Source organism: Nerophis lumbriciformis, linkage group LG21, assembly GCF_033978685.3.
Source record: "Nerophis lumbriciformis linkage group LG21, RoL_Nlum_v2.1, whole genome shotgun sequence".
In the NCBI taxonomy this organism is placed as follows: Eukaryota; Metazoa; Chordata; class Actinopteri; order Syngnathiformes; family Syngnathidae; genus Nerophis; species Nerophis lumbriciformis.
Genome location: NC_084568.2, coordinates 19,917,866 through 19,941,127, shown reverse-complemented (window position 1 = coordinate 19,941,127; position 23,262 = coordinate 19,917,866). Strand labels below are relative to the sequence as shown.

The following is a 23,262-nucleotide window of genomic DNA, read 5'->3' as shown; positions in this document are numbered from 1 at the left end:
CATGGAATGGGTTTCCATGGCCGAGCAGCTGCATCTAAGCCATACATCACCAAGTCCGATGCAAAGCGTGGGATGCAGTGGTGTAAAGCACGTCGCCACTGGACTCTAGAGAAGTGGAGACGCCTTCTCTGGAGTGATGAATCACTCTTTTCCATCTGGCAATCTGATGGACCAGTCTGGGTTTGGAGGTTGCCAGGAGAACGGTACATTTCGAACTGCATTGTGCCGAGTGTGAAATTTGGTGGAGGAGGAATTATGGTGTGGGGTTGTTTTTCAGTAGTTTGGGTTTGGCCCCTTAGTTCCAGTGAAAGGAACTTTGAATGCTCCAGGATACCAAAACATTTTGGACAATTCCATGCTCCCAACCTTGTGGGAAGAGTTTGGAGCGGGCCCCTTCCTCTTCCAACATGACTGTGCACCAGTGCACAAAGCAAGGTCCATAAATACATGGATGACAGAGTCTGGTGTGAATGAACTTGACTGGCCTGCACAGAGTCCTGACCTGAACCCCATAGAACACCTTTGGGATGAATTAGAACGGAAACTGAGAGCCAGGCCTTCTCCACCAACATCAGTGTGTGACCTCACCAATGCGCTTTTGGAAGAATGGTGGAAACTTCCTATAAACACACTCTGCAACCTTGTGGACAGCCTTCCTGGAAGAGTTGAAGCTGTAATGGCTGCAAAAGGTGGACCGGCATCATATTAAACCCTATGGGTTAGGAATGGGATGGCACTTCAAGTTCATATGTGAGTCAAGGCAGGTGGCCAAATACTTTTGGCAATATAGTGTATATTATTCTGTATTATATTATGTTGTACTTTTTCTGTTAATGTTTCTGAATGACCCAATTAAATATTAGCTACTCAGTTGTCTCTGGGGAATGTACTCAGTTGGTCAATTAAGGGACATTTAGCCATTAATCAATTCTGCATATTTATATTTTCAATGACAATACTTGTCCACTTTATTGGATACGACTGTGTATATTGGTGATTAAATGGCGCAAATGTATTCAAAGTGTTCAATCTATGGCTGTGCTTCTTCCTTGATTATGTTTCATCTGCAGTGCTCGGGACGTCAGACAGACACGACTATTTATCGCCATCTAGTGGAACGCTTGGGTAAACTGCCAAGAAACTCAGAGGTCGGTTTTTAAATCCAAAGCCAAAATAAAACACATTACAAGATTTGGCTTGAAGACTAAATAAATTACAATTCTAAACACATAAAAACGAAAAAAAATATTTTAAACCCTCAAAACATCTGATAAGATTTCAAATGTACATATGGAAAATAACATTACATTTACTCACATTAGGCTTATGTGCAATTTAAACTAAAGTCTTTTTTTTTTTTGTCCTGTCCAGCTTCTCAGGCAAATCATATAGTTGCATTTGGTTCGCCAGTTCCACCCTTTGCTGTGTTCAGTATTGTATATTTAGTTTCCTTTTTGTTGACTTTTTTCTTTTTTTGAGTGGGGTGGGCTGTGTATGGACCATAATGGTGAGGTGTACTGTATACTTCCGTTTCCAAAGTTACAAGTTTACAGAGATGCAGACCGAACCGTTGTACATGTCTTGTTTTCTTCTAAGTCGAGATAACAAGAAAATGCACAGAAGAGAACTGAAATATATTGCTCTCATCACGCTAGTATAGGCCTGGTATTCATACCGCTCTTAAAATCGGTAGTGTTGATATTGGGAAAATATTGCCCACCCCTAGTTTGTAGTATTGAACTTAATGTTTTTTTGAATAGGGTGTATGTACATTGCTGTTTAATGGACACTAATAAAAAGCTAATTTGTTGGATAAAAACATGTGCATCAGTTGCAAATCTTTTGAGAAAATATAAACAGTACAAGTGAAAACATATATTCTATTTCTCTCCTTTAGTTTCACTATCTGAACAATGTGAGCCCTCAGCCTCCTCTTCTTCTTCCTCTTCAATTTTTTTATTCAGAGGGTCTCTGAGTGCCATCAGTTCCTGTAGCTTTACATAGGACTCACACTCGGCAGCAAAGTGGTTTCTCTAAAACACAAACCGAGAGATCAGAAATCTTCATACTGTACATCCACCAATTATACTCAAACACTATAGCTAAACAAAATGAATCAGGGAGTACTTTACAGATCCTATAAAGGATTTTTTTCCCAGTAATTATTTGATCCCCTGCTGAGTTTGTAAGTTTACCCGCTTTAAAAGACATGAACAGCACAATTGTCATGGCAGATTTACTGTAATACACAAAAAAAGTTGAATAAAAAGAGAGAAAAATACAGTTAATTAAAGATTTGACTGAGGGAATCAAGAATGCCAGCCCCCTAAACCGACTACAGTATGTGCATGTGAAGAACAATTTAGTCCTGCCCCTTCAGCAAAAGGTTTGGTGAGGAAAACACCACAGTTGGAAGGATCATTTAGAAATGGAAGCACGACAAGGCAACAGGCATAATCAAGGTGTGCCAAAAGACCATAGGCACTACCTTGAACCCCCTGAACCAGATCTATCAGGCCAGTCATCCAGAAGGCAAAGGCCATTCTGGTCAACCCTCAGCACCCTCTCTTCTCAGAGAAAGGCCAAAAATAACAGATACCGGTACATAAGATCCTTTGCTCCCTCAGCTGTTGATTTTATAAATGAGCTTCTTAAACAAGCTTAGCTGTTATTCAGTCACTTTAGTGGGAAGCGACGTGTGATGATTAGTTTTTATTGTATTACAAATCCTTTTTGTTTTTAGCTCAATGCCTTCATGATGGTTTGTATGTTGTATGTATTTTATGTATTTGTACCTTGTTTTACTGTTGTACCTTGTTTTTACTGTTGTATCTCGTTTTCACTGGTGTACCTTGTTTTTACTGTTGTACCTCGTTTTTATTGACTACTGCTGCAAACCAAATTGCCCCTCGGGGACAATAAAGATTTTCTAAGTCTAAGTCTAAGTCAGGCAAGATCACAACTCTTTAATAAGGATGGTTCTGATAAAAGGTGAACGATCAGCCCAGAATTACACAAGATGATCTAAGGGTACCTATGATGGTTTTAATTAACATTTAACACACTTCCTTGTGGTCTAGATCAGAGGTCCCCATTTACCGGTACCGGTACCGGTCCGTGGATCGATTGGCACCGGGCCGCACAAGAGATAAACATTTTTTTATTTTTTTATTTTTTATTAAAACCATAAAAAACACAAGATACACTTACAATTAGTGCACCAACCCAAAAAAAACCTTCCTCCCCCATTTACACAAAAGGGTTGTTTCTTTCTGTTATTAATATTCTGGTTCCTACATTATATATCAATATATATCAATACAGTCTGCAGGGATACAGTCCGTAAGCACACATGATTGTATTTTTTTTTTTTATGGGACAGATTTTCAAGCGTTGACTGGTCCGCAGTTACAAAAAGGTTGGGGACCACTGGTCTAGATAATATGTATTGGATATGATTTGGTGGAGGGACGGCTCCAAGATTTTTTCTTTATTGGGGCTAAAGGGGGGCTTGACCGATTTGTGGGGTGGCAAAGAGAATAATAGATTTTCATGACTTCAGTTTTCATTTACTCCAATAAAATCAGTTATGATACACAGCACAAGCAGGTTCAATTTAAAGTAGTTTTAACTGAATTTAACCAAAGAATATTCAACAAAATAGCTAGATCTAATACAAGCGACATGGCAAAAATGTTTCACGTACAGAGGTGACAAATACAGACTAGGGATGTCCGATAATGGCTTTTTGCCGATATTGTCCAACTCTTTAATTACCGATACCGATATCAACCAATACCGATATCAACCGATATATACAGTCGTAGAATTAACACATTATTATGCCTAATTTGGACAACCAGGTATGGTGAAGATAAGGTCCTCTTTTTTTTTTTAATTATAAAATAAAATAAGATAAATTAAAAACATTTTCTTGAATAAAAAAAGAAAGTAAAACAATATAAAAACAGTTACATTGAAACTAGTAATTAATGAAAATGAGTAAAATTAACTGTTAAAGTTTAGTACTATTAGTGGACCAGCAGCACGCACAATCATGTGTGCATACGGACTGTATCCCTTGCAGACTGTATTGATATATATTGATATATAATGTAGGAACCAGAATATTAATAACAAAGCCTTTTGTGTGAATGAGTGTAAATGGGGGAGGAAGGTTTTTTGGGTTGGTGCACTAATTGTAAGTGTATCTTGTGTTTTTAATGTTGATTTAATAAAAAATAAAAAATAAAAATAAAAACGATGCGATAATTAAAAAAACGATACTGATAATTTCCGATATTACATTTTAACGCATTTATCGACATCTCTAATACAGACAATACACTCAATCAATCAAAGTTTATTTATACAGCCCTTAATCACAAGTGTCTCAAAGGGCTGCACAAGCCACAACGACATCCTCGGCTCAGATCCCACATACAACAACAAGAGTATTTATTCCATATGCATAATTAATGAAAACAGACAACAATGCATTGGCAATATTGTTGTGGATCACAACATAACTTAATAAATTATTAATAGTGAAAATAATATCAGGTCCATAGGCTACAAAGTGCACCCGGCGTTGCCACAATGAGAAGTGCAAACAGTTAAATTTACAATTGATTGTTCTGAAAGGCCAGGCAAAAAAAGTTTGCATTCATGCTGGGATTGGGCAGCCAAAAGATAGAGCTGGACATTTGATAGGTGTTTGGAACGATGGACCGGTTGCGCGATTGGCCACATAAAGATGGACTCAGCCCGATGATAGGCTTAGTAAAGATGGACTTGCGAAGACAATTGGCTGCCACAAAGCTGTCCTGTTTTGTGGGCAGTCTAATCATTTCTACCATATTTGGATAATTTTGACGTCACCAGTGGGATGTCACAAATGGGGCAAATTTCAAACGGCATGTTTGGAGAAAGGCCGAAGGAAGGCAAGACTGCTTTATAAATATTTTCTTAATGCTCCTGCGGTTTGAATTCAAAATTTCGGGACTTAGGCAGATCCCAAATACACAACAGCAGGTACCTATGAGTGAGGAAAAAATGTTTTTGCATGAAAGGGCCCTAAAATGCTGGGGGGCTCAACTGGGGCTAAACAGTTTTCTTAAGGGGCAACAGCCCCCCCTAGCACCGGTTTAGCGCCATCCCTTATTTTGTGTACATTTTGCTTCACTGTCACATTTATAACCCGCTTTCTGCATATGTCTGCAAACGGGCTCGTGTGTGGAGGTGTTCCCTTTAGATTTAGAATGAAACTCTTCATGCACTAACCTCTTCAAAAGTGTCAGTTTCTTATAAAAATGTACAGTTTAAATATATATCTTGAAGACGAATAACATCACCGCTAATTTTTTGTTCAGACAGTCAAAAATAGACTATGAACAGTATAGAGATTCACTCGTACAACTTACATGATACAACATTAGAACCGCTGCATTTACAAACATTTATCTCATTGAATGTTTGTATTGTGTGTATGCCACAACTAGATAAAAATACTGTATTCTACCTTCTCGCTTGTTTTGTCAAACCAAGTAGTCATGTCTGTAATGGTCTTTTTGATCAGGAGATCACGGCGAATCAAACATTCTAACCACATTTATAAGTCAGGATATGGGAAAATCAATATAGGTACCATAGGAGGGGTTGGGACAACAGTCACAAAGAAAACCATAAGTAACACACTCGGCCGTAATGACTGAGATTATGCAGTGCCCGCATAGTGCCCCTGCTCAAGGAGAATTTCCAATGAACACCTGAATTATTTAGAAGAGACTTGGAAAATCACGATGTGGTCGAGTAGGACTAAAATGTAGCTCTTTGGCATCTACTCGACTTGCCGTGTTTCGAGGCAGATGAAGACTTCATTACATTGAGGGACCGATGAACAGGGTCATGTACCGTAGAGTCCTGGATGAAAACTTCCTATTCTTACAACATTGAAAATGGTTGCACAGATCGGTCTTCCACCATGACAATGACGCAAAGAATAAGGCAACAAAAAAATGGCTCAAGAAGAGGCACATGAAGATCCTGGAGTGGCCTAACCTCAAGACCATAATCCCACAAAATAGGGATCTTCTACGGTGACCCCTACTTTTATATGTTGGATGCTTGTGTGCATTGTTGTACAATGTTTAGCATGGATAATTACCAATAATAAACAAGATTAATAAGTCTCTTATATCCCACAGCAACGACATACTGTATCTTGATTAGGGTTGTAGTGAGGTATACTTATTAATGATAAACCCCGCTAACATTTCTAAGAGTTGCTATTTCCATTTAAAATTGTTATCGTAAACCTGTCCTAAAAGTACCGTGTTAACCTGTGGTTTCTGAGGTGCAGGTTAAGGTTTATAGCTCTTTTGCGTGTGTTTTTTTTTTTGTCGTGTCCTTGTTTTTGTCAGCTGGTAGCTGAGAATGGTCTGATTGACACAGCTGGTGCATTGGAGGGACAGGTGAATAAACCGGGGCCCTGCTTGAAAGAGCTCCTGTGTTTCACTGAACATGTGCATTGCTGTCTGAAATACGTTTTCTGACTACATTTATATGTTCACGGAAGTGTGTTGATCAAAGTCAGTGTGCATTTAAAGCCAATTGTTTAATAGGAAAAATAGTTTCAAAAAGTCTAACAAACCAAGATTTAATGACCCTGCTGCAGTACCTCAACAAACCGCTATTGGAGACCTCTGCTATTAACAAAATTCTGGAAATGGAGTTGAAATCTAGAGTTGCCAAGTGACATCTGGTTCCTAACAACGGTTTCGCCACCTAGCTTTGGGACCAAATACTTATTTCATTATATAACTCAATCAAACACAAAGTAATGTAAAACCATGACTGTTTTTTTTGCTGAATATTATGTCTCTCTCTGTAAAAATAAAAATGTCATTGAAAATATGGAATTGTTATTTATATTTAAGGTGCTAAACTTACTATATCAGCAGAGGATCAAAATAATTATTACGTCACTGTATGTATATATCCAAAATGCATTTGTGATGTCTGTAATTGACTTGCTAAAAATTTAGTGGATGTGTTGAAATATATTCGTAAACCTGACACCTACCTGAAGACAGAGACGCAGCAGACCTTTACCTGTATCTTGCAACTGCAGGGACGACAGGAACTGTGGTAGTGACTGCTCTGTTATCCTATTGCCTACACAAATATATATAATCAACAATTTAAATTAGAATTGTCTAGTTGCAAATTTACTATTTATCAATTGAAGTTCTCTGTACAGAAAGGTTAAACATTAATTTCATCAAAGTCCGAGCAAAATGCAATAAGCAATAATTTGATGGGACTTTTACACTGATTTAATTGTACACTTTTAAATCAGGAAAATGTACAATATACATCACATTATCAATCAATCAATCAATCAAAGTTTACATATATAGCCCTTAATCACAAATGTCTCAAGAAATCTAAAGCTTTTTTGATCAGCCAGAGCACATTTAATGATATGTTTGGTGATGGGAATAACAATCAATTCATTTCAAAGCAAAACTATTGAGTGCACTACTTGGCTGCAACCAGCAGTTGATTCAATCTCAACTAGTTTGAAGTCTAAAGAATAGAGATGTCCGATAATATCGGCCTGCCGATATTATCGTCCGATAAATGCGTTAAAATGTAATATCGGAAATTATCGGTATCGTTTTTTTTATTATCGGTATCTTTTTTTTTTTCCTTTTTTTTTTAAATCAACATAAACAAAACACAAGATACACTTACAATTAGTGCACTAACCCAAAAAACCGTCCTCCCCACAAAAGGGTTGTTTCTTTCTGTTATTAATATTCTGGTTCCTACATTATATATCAATATATATCAATACAGTCTGCAAGGGATACAGTCCGTAAGCACACATGATTGTGTGTGCTGTTGGTCCACTAATAGTACTAACCTTTAACAGTTAATTTTACAAATTTTCATTAATTACTAGTTTCTATGTAACTGTTTTTATATTGTTTTACTTTCTTTTTTATTCAAGAAAATGTTTTTAATTTATTTATCTTATTTTATTTTTAAAAAGTACCTTATCTTCACCATACCTGGTTGTCCAAATTAGGCATAATAATGTGTTAATTCCACGACTGTATATATCGGTTGATATCGGTATCGGTAATTAAAGAGTTGGACAATATCGGAATATTGGATATCGGCAAAAAGCCATTATCGGACATCCCTACTAAAGAACAACATGGAAGTTGAGCTACATCCACAGAGGCCTGCGGGAAGCATTAGTCTGTTCAATTCATCACAACAATAGAAACAGGAGTTCAGAGAGATTTAGATTAAAAATGAAATAACCTTTAATTCTAGAACTAATAATTGTATCAAAATGACCTTCCTCGTTGTAATTGTGCCAGTGTTTTCACTACTAGTGTTTTAAGTTGTGTGAAGTGGTTGCACACTTAAGCATACACGTTAACCTTTCCATTTCCCCTGGGAAATGGAAAGTATGTTTCCGCTCTGTGCTGGTGCCCTCCCATTCTTGTAGTTGTTCAATATTTTAATCTGCATAAAGAAAAATAAAAGATCTTCCGTACTGCCTGAGCATCAGAGCTCATGGTCCGTTCTGCAACACTAAGAACATCAGCGTAACACAGGGGTATCAAACTCATTTTAGCTCAGGGGCCACATGGAGGAAAATCTATTCCGAAGTGGGCCGGACTGGCAAAATCATGGCATGATAACTTAAAAATAAAGACAACTCCAGATTGTTTTCTTGTTTTTAAAAATAGACCAAGCAAGTACTAAAAATGTACAAATCATAATTTGTTTTTATTACACATGTTGCGGTTAATAGTATTCTATTGTTATTTATATTTTCTAAATAAATTATGTGATCATGTTCAGTCAAAAAGGTGAAATTGAGTATGTCACAGTTTTAAAATGCTACCATTGGTGTTCATTTTTAATCAGTCAGAAGATGAAATGAATAATATCAAAATGTAATTACAGTATGGTATTAATGTAATTTGCAAATTTTTCTCAATTGATGTACTAACATGTGGTTTGTTCTGTACATATAAAGTATCATCTACAACATCACTTGTGAATTTGGACTAATTTCATTAATCACACATGAAGTTAAACAATGATACATATTATTTCAGTATATGTATGTGCGCCCAGAAAATAAGTACAAAGCAAAATGTACAGATTATCAAAAGCACTTATTTGGGTAGAAATGTTACAGGTTACATTACCAACAACATCTTTGGCAATCAAGGCATGAACGTAAAAATCCACATTTTTTATACTATACGCAGTGTCCAAACACAAAAAAGTGTTGCCTCTATCTTAAGGTGAACAGAGCTTCGTCCCCTCTGAAGTCATGCACGCTCTAGGAGCAGGGGATAAAAATAATTGCTATTGTGACATCCAGTGTTCACATTTAAAACAGCGGTTTCTTTCATTCCAAAATTTCAGCTGAATTTTTATACTTGGCAAACCCATCTCACGAGCTGGGCCGTACGTTTGACACCCCTGCTGTAGTCCGTACAGTCTCAAAATAAAAGCACATCAGTAAAATGACACGGTTGCACCACAGTAGGTAGCACCACCGCTACCCCCTCAAGTCAGCTAAATATTACATGTTTTTCAAACGCAGATGTTGATAGGTATGCCATATTAGGGATGTCCGATAATGGCTTTTTGCTGATATCCGATATTCCGATATTGTCCAACTCTTTAATTGCCGATACCGAGATCAACCGATAAAAATAACAGATATATACAGTCGTGGAATCAACACATTATTATGCCTAATTTGGACAACCAGGTATGGTGAAGATGAGGTACTTTAAAAAAAAAATTATAAAATAAAATAATATAAATAAATTAAAAACGTTTTCTTGAACAAAAAAGAAAGTAAGACAATATAAAAAGAGTTACATAGAAACTAGTAATTAATGAAAATGAGTAAAATTAACTGTTAAAGGTTAGTACTATTAGTGGACCAGCAGCACACACAATCATGTGTGCTTACGGACTGTATCCCTTGCAGACTGTATTGATATATATTGATATATAATGTAGGAACCAGAATATTAACAGAAAGAAACAACCCTTTTGTGTGGATGAGTGTGAATGAGTGTAAATGGGGGAGGAAGGTTTTTTGGGTTGGTGCACTAATTGTAAGTGTATCTTGTGTTTTTTTATGTTGATTTAATAAAAAAATATATAAAAATAAAAAAATAAACGATACCGATAATAAAAAAACCGATACCGATAATTTCCGATATTACATTTTAACGCAATTATCGGCAGGCCGATATTATCGGACTACTCTACATATTATCAATCAGATAATTATACTATGATGTTATAACAGACAGTGTTAAGTGCATTTGTTTGGCTTACATTGTATTAGCCTGGCTTTTATTAGTGTGTTCATCATGTCTTTCATCAATTTAGTTTGATATTAGATATGCAATGGAAGAAAGGATTCTACTGACTAAATTATTCATGAATTAAATATTAATATGCAATATGAAAGGTTGCAAATTCTGTGGGGAATAAATTTACATACTGTAAGTCAGAAAGGATTTCAACCAGTAGTTCACGAGGCATCTTCTTGAACTTGTTATATCCAATATTTACATAACATCACATTGCATGTGTAAAATAGAAAATTTGGGAAATTTTGGTTTCAGATAAGTCGGGGTACCAAAAAAAGTTGAAAAGGTTGGACTGGAAAAGTGATTGGACTAAAATAGCCCTTTTCTCAACTCTCAAAGCGCTTTACTTTGAGCCCAATATTAATTCACTTCACAGCCACACTGTAATGATGGCAAGCTACATCTGTAGTCACAGCATCCCTGGGCTGACTGACATAAATGTGCCTTTCAATGCACACCAACGGCCTCTAAACCCACCACCAAATATTTAATGCACATGTACTATACTGGAGGCAAGGTGGATAAATTGTCTTACTCAAGGACTCAACAGCAGAGTCCAAACAGCCATTGTCGGGTTACTGGACGACCTGGTCCTCCTGAGCCACTGCCACCCCTTAAAATATTTTTTTTGCAGATTCCCTTTTTTGTACTGTGATAAAAATGTACTGACCTGCCAGGTTGAGGGAGGCGAGGCTCGTGTTTCCCGGCAAAATGAGATCTCCGTTCCTTTGCTCTGGCGACTCAGTCACTAGCAGGCTCGCCATCTCCACTGGTCTTTTGTGCTAATGGAGAAGAAAGTACACAAATACACTGAATTTAATCATTCCATAATGTAAAAGAAAAACTTGATCAAACTACTGTATGATACCTCTTGTTCATTCACTTGTGTTTTTTCCTCAATGTCTTGACCTTCTGCTGTAATCGATTGAAAGAAAAAATATAATCTATAAAACATACCATATGTATTTACACATTAACTAAAAACAAGTGTTTACAGGAAGTAGCTAATTACCTTTCTTAGGACACCTTTGGTCTTTGGCGGGAGCACGTTTCCCATCTGGTTTTGAAGATTCCTTGAATAAAGGGGTAACATTAGTTCGCAGATTTACAACACAAACCAATAAAAGCCACAACTTGAAGAAGTATAGGATTATAACTATTCATTCATTTTTTGCATTATACCCGCTTTTTAGCAGCGATCTTGCTCTCCCCTTTGTTGGCGTTAAGTGAAGTGGCGCTGGCTACGGAAGGGAGCTGCTCAGTAGACAGATTGGCAACAGATGATTGGACAACATCGACTGCAGCAGAGGACTGAAAAAGCAAAGAATGATTGTGAACATGTTGAACTATTTATATGCCGTATATGTGCTCTGTATTTCTTTATTCACCAGCAAGCTTGAAACATTTGCAAAAAAACAATTGCAGTTACCAAGCAGAATCGACAAAGAAAGAAAAGAACATATGATAATACATATTTGCTGGTTATTAAAGGAGAGTATATTATATCCCTAATCCCTAAATATAGGCGAATATGGTATGAGAGCTATTTCGTCCGCTAAGGCGAGCAGTATGCTTTTACTCGATTGTTGGTTATTTCATGATCCCAAATGACAATTTGTAGTTTGTTATTCTCTTGTGTTTTGAATCATTTCCTGTCTTGGTGCTTTTATTTTGGTTCTACTTCCTGTTGAGTTTCTTGTCAGCACACCTGTTTTTACTTTTAATCAAGTCTATTAAGGTACACTTTTGTTCCTTGCCAGCATTGTTTTATTGTCTTTATGTCAGTGTGCATTTATGCACAAGCCTTTTGTTTCAACCGTTTTTGCTCTTAAGTAAATAATAAAATTATTTAACCTGCACATTGCCATCTGTCTCTGCATCATGGAGTCACGGCAAGCTCAACCATGCGCTCTTGTGTCAGGTTGGTTTTAAACAAGATTAAGTGAAAACTATACCACAAATGTTTGTAAAAATGTGTACACAGCTGGCGTATAGAAAGAACTTTTGGTGCACCGGACAAATAATGGCACCTAACAGCAGACGCACAGTCAAACATGTTGTACACTCAGTGTATTTACTTTCCCTCCACTAAATAATATTTCTGTATGATTTTTTTTGCCCAGGCAAAGACCAGCAACCCACTGAATACAGGTCCTTAAGTCCACTAGTTGACAATCACTGCCTTAGTTTATAGATTTTACCTGCATGTATATTTGTTTATTACCCTTTGGTTTTTGTATGCATCTTTTGTTACTCACTACTTTAGTATGGTCTCCTGGTCTACTTTGGGATCCAACTACCACTCTGCATAGCCAAATTGTAACAGCATGCATCCGAATCAACAGAAGAATGGCTTCAGCAAAAGAAGATAGACATTTTAGAATGGTCCAGTTTTAGGACAAATAATTACCATATTTTTCAGAGTATAAGTCGCACCGGAGTATAAGTCGCACCTGCCGAAAATGCATAATAAAGAAGGAAAAAAACATAAATCGCACTGGAGCCCGGCCAAACTATGAAAAAAAACTGCGACTTATAGTCAGAAAAATACGGTACCAGGATTAACTTGTACACACCAAAAACATTGCTTTGAAAATCATGGTACAAATTATAAGCCATGATTTCGCAATTGAATCACAGCTCTGTATTTAATGAATTATGCATTAGGAGAGGTGTGTGCTTCACGGTGGCAGAGGGGTTAGTGCATCTGCCTCACAATACGAAGGTCCTGAGTAGTCTTGGGTTCAATCCCGGGCTCGGGATCTTTCTGTGTGGAGTTTGCATGTTCTCCCCGTGACTGCGTGGGTTCCCTCCGGGTACTCCGGCTTCCTCCCACTTCCAAAGACATGCACCTGGGGATAAGTTGATTGGCAACACTAAATTGGCCCTAGTGTGTGGATGTGAGTGTGAATGTTGTCTGTCTATCTGTGTTGGCCCTGCGATGAGGTGGCGACTTGTCCAGGGTGTACCCCGCCTTCCGCCCGATTGTAGCTGAGATAGGCTCCAGCGCCCCCCGCGACCCCAAAGGGAATAAGCGGTAGAAAATGGATGGATGGATGGCATTAGGAGAGAATAACAACAATGCTCTCCAATAGTGACACTTACACAATGCATTTTCTCCATGAGTAGTTTCCGCCTTTCAACAATTTCTTCGTGAGTAAGCACAACCTCGCCAAGAACCTCAGAATAGACACAGTGCATAAGTCCATAGTATAGATACCGTGCATTTATAACAGCATAGTTCATGTTAACTACCATGGCAAGTTCAGTAGCTCCTGAGTCACCAATCTGATTGTTGGAAAGTGAGAGGAACAGCAAAGAACGATTGAAACGCAGGCCCTGAATATGACAAAAAAAACAATGAAAACAAACCGTTAGCAGACATGTTTGTATAAACACTTGCTGTCCTGGGCGATACCTTTGCAATATACGCAGCACCTGCATCCCCGATATGGTTGAATGATAAGTTGAGTGAAATGAGGCTCCAGTTTGCATATCTGCTCGTTGAGAGTGCAGCCCCAAGAAGATTTGCGCCCTCATCTCTAATTTGGTTGTTGCGCAGGTTTAGGTGAGTGAGGCTTGAAACAAAGAAGGACATGAAATGAATCTGTCTTTGCTGACATCTTGGTGATTTTGAAAGCTCGTTTCTCTCACTCACAGACTTCCTTCAGACAAAAGAAGGTGGTGGCTTTGATGTAACAGGGGGTTGCCTTCTAAAGTTATAATCCTATCAAAAATCAGCGTACGAATTACATAAATGAAAATGGTAGCATTCTTTAACATTAACAGATCTGAACTCAAGTCAGGTTAAAAGACTTCTTAACTCACCTGAGGCTCATGCATAAACATGATGCGTCTGACAGTGTGACAATCATTGGATCAGTCAATCCTGCCTGCCAGAAACTGTACAATAGTGGAAAATTAAACAGACAAAAACCGTTTACTGCATCGTATTCCTCCCGTGGCTCTGATTTGGCACCTACTATTATGTAATCATTACTACTATTAATATAAAAATAGTACCATCACTTTTATTAATATTATTATTACCCTGTTGACAACTGTTGTAGAGAAAATCAGTTCTGGCAAAAAAAAATTTAAACAACATACAGGACAGGTATAAAAAAAAAAAAAACATTGTACAGAATAATACTCTTAACTTACAATAGGCTGTGCAGTGTTTGCATGGAGGAAATCATCTTGCTCAATACTCTGATGATCGGCTCTTCTGCTTTCCATCCTGTGAAGAAGCATACCAAGATACTGTCACATTCTTACTTTATAAGAACATTGTGGCACGATGGAACTTATGAAGTGACCTTTGTGAGAAGTTAGTTTGTGACACCTAAAATTCATAGTCATTTTAAATTGTCCATGATTTGTTTTTCTCTTGAAGTCCTAACTTCCAATACTATCTCTGAGTATAACAACGATGTACCATCATTGGTCATGAATCATAGTCATGGGAATCTTTGTACAGTCTACATGTCTATCAATACACACAGCGGCACAAAGGGACATCAGTGCTGGTTTACATATGTGGCACACTGTGCCCAACAAAAATATTACTTTCATTTAATATGACTGTTATCCTTGCACTAGTTGTGCACACTGTACTTTCGTGCAGACAAAACAGGTTCCCATGCCAGTGTTCACCACCGAGCAATTGGTGCTCTGCAATGCTCCCCCAAGCCAGGGAGGGTCAATTGTATTTAAAAAGCACCAATTCGTAACTGACGTAAGACACTTTTTGAATGGAGCAGGTTGAGAACCACGTTCCTCATACATTAAAGAGAACTAAACCCATCATTAACAAGTACCTAAGGCACTGTTGTCAAACTTAAGACCTTAGGGGCCATATGTGGACCGCCACATAGCTTTATGTGGCCTGCGAAAGCCTGCAAATAGTGTGTGTGTGTATAAAGCACATGATCGTATTCGTTCTTTCAATTTAGACTGAAAAATTGCATACACGGCATACAATTGCGTATCTTTTAAACAATATCATCTGATCATGCAAAGAACATAATATAAACTTATATTCCAAACATTTTTGTTAAAATACAAATTAAATTCTTAAATATCTGCTTGTAACTCTGACTTATGATTTCAAAGTTAACCATCAATTTGTACGTTAAATTTTTTTTTTAATATATATATATATATATATATATATATAACTACCTCGGATAAGCGGAAAAACACTGATGATGGATAGATGCATGGATGGATGAATAGATAGAAAGACAGTAAATGTGTAATAATATAATCAAAAATGATATATATATTTACTGTTACAAGTGTCTCTCTCAGTATACTTATAACTGAAATGTGGCCCTCAATGAAAACAAGCGACTTTTTTTGCACCACGGACCGGTTTAATGTAGGCATTGCTTTCAGGGACCGGCTTTCCACTTGTGCCAGATAAATACAGCAAAAATAAGTGAAGAAAAAATTTAACTCACTATAACGCTGAATTAGTGGGAGCCCTGGGCGTGTTTTCTTTGTAATGAGATGCAGATGTAAATCAGCCATTTGGCTACAATCTGTCACATGTATACGTTATATGTTCATTAATGTGCATTGTATCATGTCACAAAGTTATAACAAATGTAACAAATTACTTTTTCGCACACTCTTGGCATTCTCTCGATGAGCTTCAAGAGGTAGTAACCTGAAATGGTTTTCACTTCACATGTGTGCTTGAAGCTCATCGAGAGAACCGGCCGAGTCATACCAAAGACTATAAAAATGGGACCCATTACCTCCCTGCTTGGCACTCAGCATCAAGGGTTGGAATTGGGGGTTAAATCACCAAAATGATTCCCGGGCGCGGCCACCGCTGCTGCCCACTGCTCCCCTCACCTCCCAGGGGGTGATCAAGGGTGATGGGTCAAATGCAGAGAATAATCTCGCCACACCTAGTGTGTGTGTGACAATCATTGGTACTTTAACTTTAACTTTAACTTTTAGAATGCCAAGAGTATGCAAAACAGTAATCAGAGCAAAGGGTGGCTATTTTGAAGAAACTAGAATATAAAACATGTTTTCAGTTTTTTCACCTTTTTTAGTTAAGTACATAACTCCACATGTGTTCATTCATAGTTTTGATGCCTTCAGTGACAATCTACAATGTAAATAGTCATGAAAATAAAGAAAACACATTGAATGAGGAGAAGGTGTGTCCAAACTTTTGGCCTGTACTGTACATATTTAAAAAAATAAAATAAAAAAAAAACACAGCAGCAAGCTGACAACTGCAGCCTGTAGTTATGGAAAGTGAACTTATAAGATTTAGCGAAATTGCATTTTTTACAGAAAAATTAAATAATATACTGTACCTTCATGACTTTTAGAAATAACATTGATCCAATTATATACAATATTTAATAATAATAATAATAATGTGAGCCCCTGTTAATTGCAGAAGTTAAAATAAAAGGAAAACAATAAAGTAAACATATACTGTAAGTATGTGTTTGTAATGATTCTTCACCAAAAACTTTCATGGTCTTAGTGCTGTAAGGGTCTCCATTCTCAAGCTCCACTTGCAGACTTGGCTTTAACACATCACGTGCAGCCTTTTTGTGGGACAGTCTGCCACCTAAAGAGAGATGAAATGATCAAATATAGACTTATCACATACACCACCAAGCCACATTACAGCATTAGATACAACTGTTCAATCTAATGACATTCAATACAAGATCTCCATAATTAATTCCTACCTTTACCATGATAAGAAGGCCAAGTTTAGATTGAAGGGATTTCCTAAACATGTGTTTATTATTATGGTCTTAGTTAGTAGAGGTGTAGAACTACGTGCATCATTACAATAACTGTTTCTAATGATTTTTCTTAGAGTAGTCCTGATTGGACTTGTGCCTTGTATGGGAAAACAAACGGTTTGTACCAACACTATCTCCTCAGGTCCAAACCAGACATTTTACCACTCTTAAAACACACAAATGATACAGTATTCCAAAATATGCCCTCAAAATCAAGTCGTTAAGAGTTGTAGTGGCATCCCTGATTGATTGATTGAAGCTTTTATTAGTAGATTGCACAGTACAGTACATATTCCGTACAATTGACCACTAAATGGTAACACCCGATGTAAGTTTTTCAACTTGTTTAAGTCGCGGTCCACGTTAATCAATTCATTGTACAAATATATACTATCAGCATAATACAGTCTTCACACAAGTTAACCATCAAAGTATATACATTGAATTATTGACATTTACAATCCGGGGGGTGGGGGGTTAGGTTTAGTTGATATCAGCACTTCAGTCAACAATTATATAATCTGAGAAATGGACATTGAAACAGTGTAGGTCTGACTTGGTAGGATATGTACAGCGAGCAGTGAACATAGTGAGCTCAGAAAGCATAAGAACAAGTATATTACATTTGATTATTTACATTTGATTATTTACAATCCGGGGAGGTGGGATGTGGTGGGGGGAGGGTGTTAGTCTAGGGTTGTAGTTCCCTGGAGGTGTTCTTTTAGTGCGGTTTTGAAGGAGGATAGAGATGCACTTTCTTTTACACCTGTTGGGAGTGCATTCCATATTGATGTGGCATAGACGAAGAATGAGTTAAGACCTTTGTTAGATCAGAATCTGGGTTTAACGTGGTTTGTGGAGCTCCCCCTGATGTTGTGGTTATGGCGGTCATTTACGTTATGGAAGTAGTTTGACATGTACTTCGGTATCAGGGAGGTGTAGCGAATTTTATAGACTAGGCTCAGTGCAAGTTGTTTTACTCTGTCCTCCACCCTGAGCCAGCCCACTTTGGAGAAGTGGGTAGGAGTGAGGTGTGATCTGGGGTGGAGGTCTAGAAGTAACCTGACGAGCTTGTTCTGGGATGTTTGGAGTCTAGATTTGAGGGTTTTGGAGGTGCTGGGGTACCAGGAGGTGCATACGTAGTCGAAAAAGGGTTGAATGAGAGTTCCCGCTAGAATCTTCATGGTGCTTTTGATGACCAGAGAGGAGATTCTGTAGAGAAATCTCGTTCGTTGGTTGACCTTTTTGATTACCTTGGCTGCCATTTTAACACAGGAAAGATTAGCCTCTAGAATGGAACGACTGGTGCCATCATACTGAAAAATAAGTCCTGTCTAGGCAGCTGATGGCTACAGAAAATGCCAAATGAAACAACTTAGGCAATTCCTGAGGCAAAAAACTTATGCGTGGGATGAAATTAAAAGTCTATTGCGTGGTTGAGGTGATGGAGAACGACGTCTGGACAGATTTGTGTGGCCAACACTAGCGGAATGGGGTGCTGCAGACCTCGCACACAGGACATTGTGCGTTAGTGGACAAACTATGTCTTACACATAAATAAATCCCACCGACACACCTTCCAAAGAAGTGAAGGCTAAGATCAAAAACTGTAAGATCAGCACTGTGTGAGAACATTTTAACAAGAAATGAGCAACAAATTATGTTAGTATCTGCTCTTAAATATTTAGGATTTTTAATTGATGACCACTTGAGTTTTAAGGAGCACATTCAGTATGTTGTAAAAAAAAACCTGAAACTTTTACTGGGATTTTATTATAGAAACAAGTCTTGCTTTTCTTTTACTGTGAAACAGAAATTGGTGGAAACAACCTTTTTACCTGTTATTGACTATGGAGATGTGTTGTACATGAATGCTACTGCTGGTTGTCTCCACAAGTTGGATAGTGTGTACCACGGGGCACAGATTCATCACCAACTGCGCTCCCCTTACTCACCATTGCGTATTATACTCAATGGTTAACTGGACATCTTTATGTGCTCGACGCCTCAATCATTGGTATGTTTCCATCTACAAAACCATTCTGGGTATCACTCCATCTTATCTGTCTTGTCTTTTAACAAAGAAACAAGGAAGTCACAATCTTCGTTTAATGAATGTTCTGCAATTTGTCGTCCCCAAAGTAAGAACTGAACTGGGCAAGAAAGTATTTAGGTTTTCAGCACCGATGGCTTGGAATAACCTACAATCGAATATTAAAATTCAAACCCTAGTTACATGAAATGAGTTTAAAGCTTCTGTGAAAGGACTGCAGTCTACCTTGTCTGTATGCACATGTGTCATGTGAGCAAGTTTTAATGTTGTAAATGTGATGTTTTATGTGTTGTTTACTGTTTTTAATGTAACCTTGCTGCTGCCCTCTTGGCCAGGTCTCCCTTGAAAAAGAGATCTTTGATCTCAATGGGATTTTTTTTTTTACCTGGTTATAAAGGCTAAATAAAAAACTGAGGTGGCTAAAAAAAGCTAATTGGTAACATCAACATGGTATGGACATTGGGGACAATGCCTCTGGATTCGCAGGCCAGGGTGATGGTACAGTAACGCCCAGTAAGGTATTTTCAAGAGTTTTAGAGAGGAAACTCTGTCAGTCAATCAAATATCAGATTCAGGAAGAACAAGTGTGGTTTACGACTTTGCCGCTCTTTACGACCCCATGCACCTTCCAGGACCTTGTTGAGGTGTTCCAAGCACATCCCGTCAGAATTATAAATTCCATTTCTGGTTCTATGTTCGTCATAAAGCAAAATAAAAAGCAGAACACATTGTTGGAGCGAGCTTCATGAGATAAACCGATGTCTGGCTCAATGTCATCCATATAGGACGTTTGACATCTAAAATACTAATTCTGGCTTCCTAAAATTAGCCTTTTGGCTTCCAAATGGCTCCGAAGATTTTTTGGGTTTATTAATATATTACCAAAATAAGTATAAATGTAATATTATGTGTACTATTTGTAAATGTATGACTATTTACAGTGAAACAACACAACATTACAAATACAATCACACAATGTGTGTAATCACTAATTTGTGATCTTTTTCTTGGTGTGTAGTACCAGTGTTAAGATAGTGTTTGTTTTACTTTTACAAATACAGTGCATAGTATAATCATTAGTTCACAATGTAGTGAGCAATGTATATTATTTATTAGTATTTTTCATTACTTTTTACTTCTGTTACTGTATGTAAAACCATATAATTTCCCCATTGTGGGATGAATACAAGTTTAATTATCTATCAATCTGTTTAAAACTAACAAAACTAAAAGACAAAGCAGCATCTAGGTAACAGTTTCTGCTCATCTTCAGCAAAGATTGGCATTCGGAAACACAAAGTGCCTTAGATTTTGTTCCATGCAGATCATTTATCTCACCTTTCCTGCATATACTCTTAAGTATCGTTTGCAAACTACCCATCACTGCAGTGAGACTCTAGAGATGACTTTTTCTCAAAACTGTTGTTCAGTTCGATCAACTTCAAGGGTATTTCACTTCAAATATCCCTCTGCAGTTATCACTGACGTACAGTATGTACTCATGTGTGTAACATAAGAAGGCTGTGTTTACCTTCCTTGAATTCTGAGTTGGAGGAGGCAGATTTGGTCTTCAATGTTGGAATAGTTTTCATATCCAAAAGAGCACAGAGCGCAGGAAAATCGGTCGTCACATTGCCAGAACACACATAACCATCTGTGAGGGTGAGGTTGACAGAAAAATGACATTTCAAACTCATGCTGTAAGGCAGGGGTATCCACAATGCAGCTTGGAGTTGGGGGTCAATTCATCAGCAGGATGTTTTTCATTGTCCCTCAGCATTTAGTAAAATGCATTATTAATGAGTTATATTACTATTTATTGCACTATTGCCTTTCCACCTGGAACAGAAACTAAGATGGGGATGTTCACACATCTTAGCATACTGTATACTGACCAACATACAAAACCCAAAACCAGTGAAGTTGGCACGTTGTGTAAATCATAAATAAAAACAGAATACAATGATTTGCAAATCCTTTTCAACCTATATTCAATTGAATAGACTGCAAAGACAAGATACTTAACGTTCGAACTGGAAAACGTTATTTTTTGCAAATTTTAGCTCATTTGGAATTTGATGCCTGCAACATGTTTCAAAAAAGCTGGCACAAGTGGTAAAAAAGACTGAGAAAGTTGAGGAATGCTCATCAAACACTTATTTGAAACATCCCACAGGTGAACAGGCTAATTGGGAACAGGTGGGTGCCATGATTGGGAATAAAAGCAGCTTCCATGAAATGCTCAGTCATTCACAAACAAGGATGGGGCGAGAGTCACCACTTTGTGAACAAATGCGTGAGTAAATTGTCCAACAGTTTAAGAACAACATTTCTCAACGAGCTATTGCAAGGAATTTAGGGACTTCACCATCTACGGTCCGTAGTATCATCAAATGGTTCAGAGAATCTGGTGAAATCACTGCACGTGAGCGATGATGTTATGGACCTTCGATCCCTCAGGCGGTACTGCATCAAAAAGCGACAGTGTGTAAAAGATATCACCACATGGATTCAGGAACACTTCAGAAAACCACTGTCAGTAACTACAGTTCATCGCTACATCTGTAAGTGCAAGTTAAAACTCTACTATGCAAAGCGAAAGCCATTTATCAACAACACCCAGAAACGCCGCCGGCTTCGCTGGGCCCGAGCTCATCTAAGATGGACTGATGCAAAGTGGAAAAGTGTTCTGTGGTTTGACGAGTCCACATTTCAAATTGTTTTTGGAAACTGGACGTTGTGTCCTCCGGAACAAAGAGGAAAAGAACAATCCGGGTTGTTATAGGTGCAAAATTCAAAAGCCAGCATCTGTGATGAAATGGGGGTGTATTAGTGCCCAAGGCATGGGTAACTTACACATCTGTGAAGGCGCCATTAATGCTGAAAGGTACATACAGATTTTGGAGCAACATATGTTGCCATCCATGCAATGTTATCATGGACGCCCCTGCTTATTTCAGCAAGACAATGCCAAGCCACGTGTTAGAACAGCATGGCTTTATAGTAAAAGAGTGCGGGTACGAGACTGGCCTGCCTGTAGTCCAGACCTGTCTCCCATTGAAAATGTGTGGCGCATTATGAAGCCTAAAATACCACAACTTAAGCTCTACATCAAGCAAGAATGGGAAAGAAGTCCACCTGAAAAGCTTCAAAAATTGGTCTCAGTTGCCAAACATTTACTGAGTGTTGTGAAAAGGTAAGGCCATGTAACAGTGGTAAAAATGCCCCTGTGCCAATTTTTTTTGCAATGTGTTCCTGCCATTAAATTGTAAGTTAATGATTATTTGCCCCAAAAAAATTAGTTTCTCAGTTCGAACATCCAATATCTTGTCTTTGTAGTCTATTCAATTGAATATAAATTGAAAAGGTTTTGCAAATAATTGCATTCTGTTTTTATTTACGAATTACACAACGTGTCAACTTCACTGGTTTTGGGTTTTGTACATTGGATTGGTTTAAAAAAAAAGTGCCTAAAATGTGTCAATTTTCTGTAAGCAGGCCCTTGGTAGACATAGTTTGGGGGTAAGGGTACATTTAAAGGCTCAAATTCACAAAGTCTACTTACCAAACGTTCGAGTAGCCGATGTTTCATTCGTAGTTGCTGCTGTGGAACAAGTAGTTATATTTCATATTCAGTTGTTGTCAATAAAATTAAACCATTGGAGTTGACAGTTGTCACCAAATATGACTTGACATCTACCTGTTTGCACTGGGGCCGCCTCTTCAACTTCAGAGGTAGTCTTCTCTGCCTTGTCCTTGGTTTGTTTCTTCCTCGCCATGTTTGACGCCCTTCCCGCGTCCCTCGTGAAAGCGCCCACTGCGTAACTATGGCAACATTGAATCGAAGCGACGACGGACTTTACAGTTAAATCCTGCCAGTGGCACTGGGAATGACTGAAATCTTTAAATGTGACATGTTCGTTTATTGTTGTTTCGGTATTGCAGCGCGCAAAGTAAGTAATATACTTACAAACCTTGACGAAAATTG

The 23,262-nt window shown here is 37.8% G+C and overlaps 1 protein-coding gene across 3 annotated transcripts; it reads right to left on the bottom strand.

Moving 5' to 3' along the window:
* Positions 1 to 213: 213 nt before the first annotated feature.
* On the bottom strand, positions 214 to 23,262 carry lrrc71 (leucine rich repeat containing 71). 3 transcript variants are annotated; one of them, XM_061983401.2, is made up of 16 exons: positions 22,975 to 23,262; positions 22,840 to 22,878; positions 20,806 to 20,928; positions 16,930 to 17,037; positions 14,598 to 14,673; positions 14,262 to 14,336; positions 14,092 to 14,160; positions 13,852 to 14,011; positions 13,689 to 13,772; positions 13,539 to 13,613; positions 11,616 to 11,744; positions 11,446 to 11,506; positions 11,302 to 11,348; positions 11,104 to 11,215; positions 7,085 to 7,176; positions 214 to 2,033 (listed from the first exon to the last, which is right to left on the bottom strand). In XM_061983401.2, exons 1-16 carry the CDS (start codon positions 23,051 to 23,053, stop codon positions 1,881 to 1,883), a joined length of 1,482 nt encoding a protein of 493 aa, XP_061839385.1. In that variant the 5' UTR covers positions 23,054 to 23,262; the 3' UTR covers positions 214 to 1,880. The 3 variants fall into 3 exon arrangements, with proteins under 3 accessions (XP_061839385.1, XP_061839387.1, XP_061839386.1); XM_061983403.2 differs by having other exon boundaries at positions 7,114 to 7,176; XM_061983402.2 differs by having other exon boundaries at positions 11,302 to 11,345.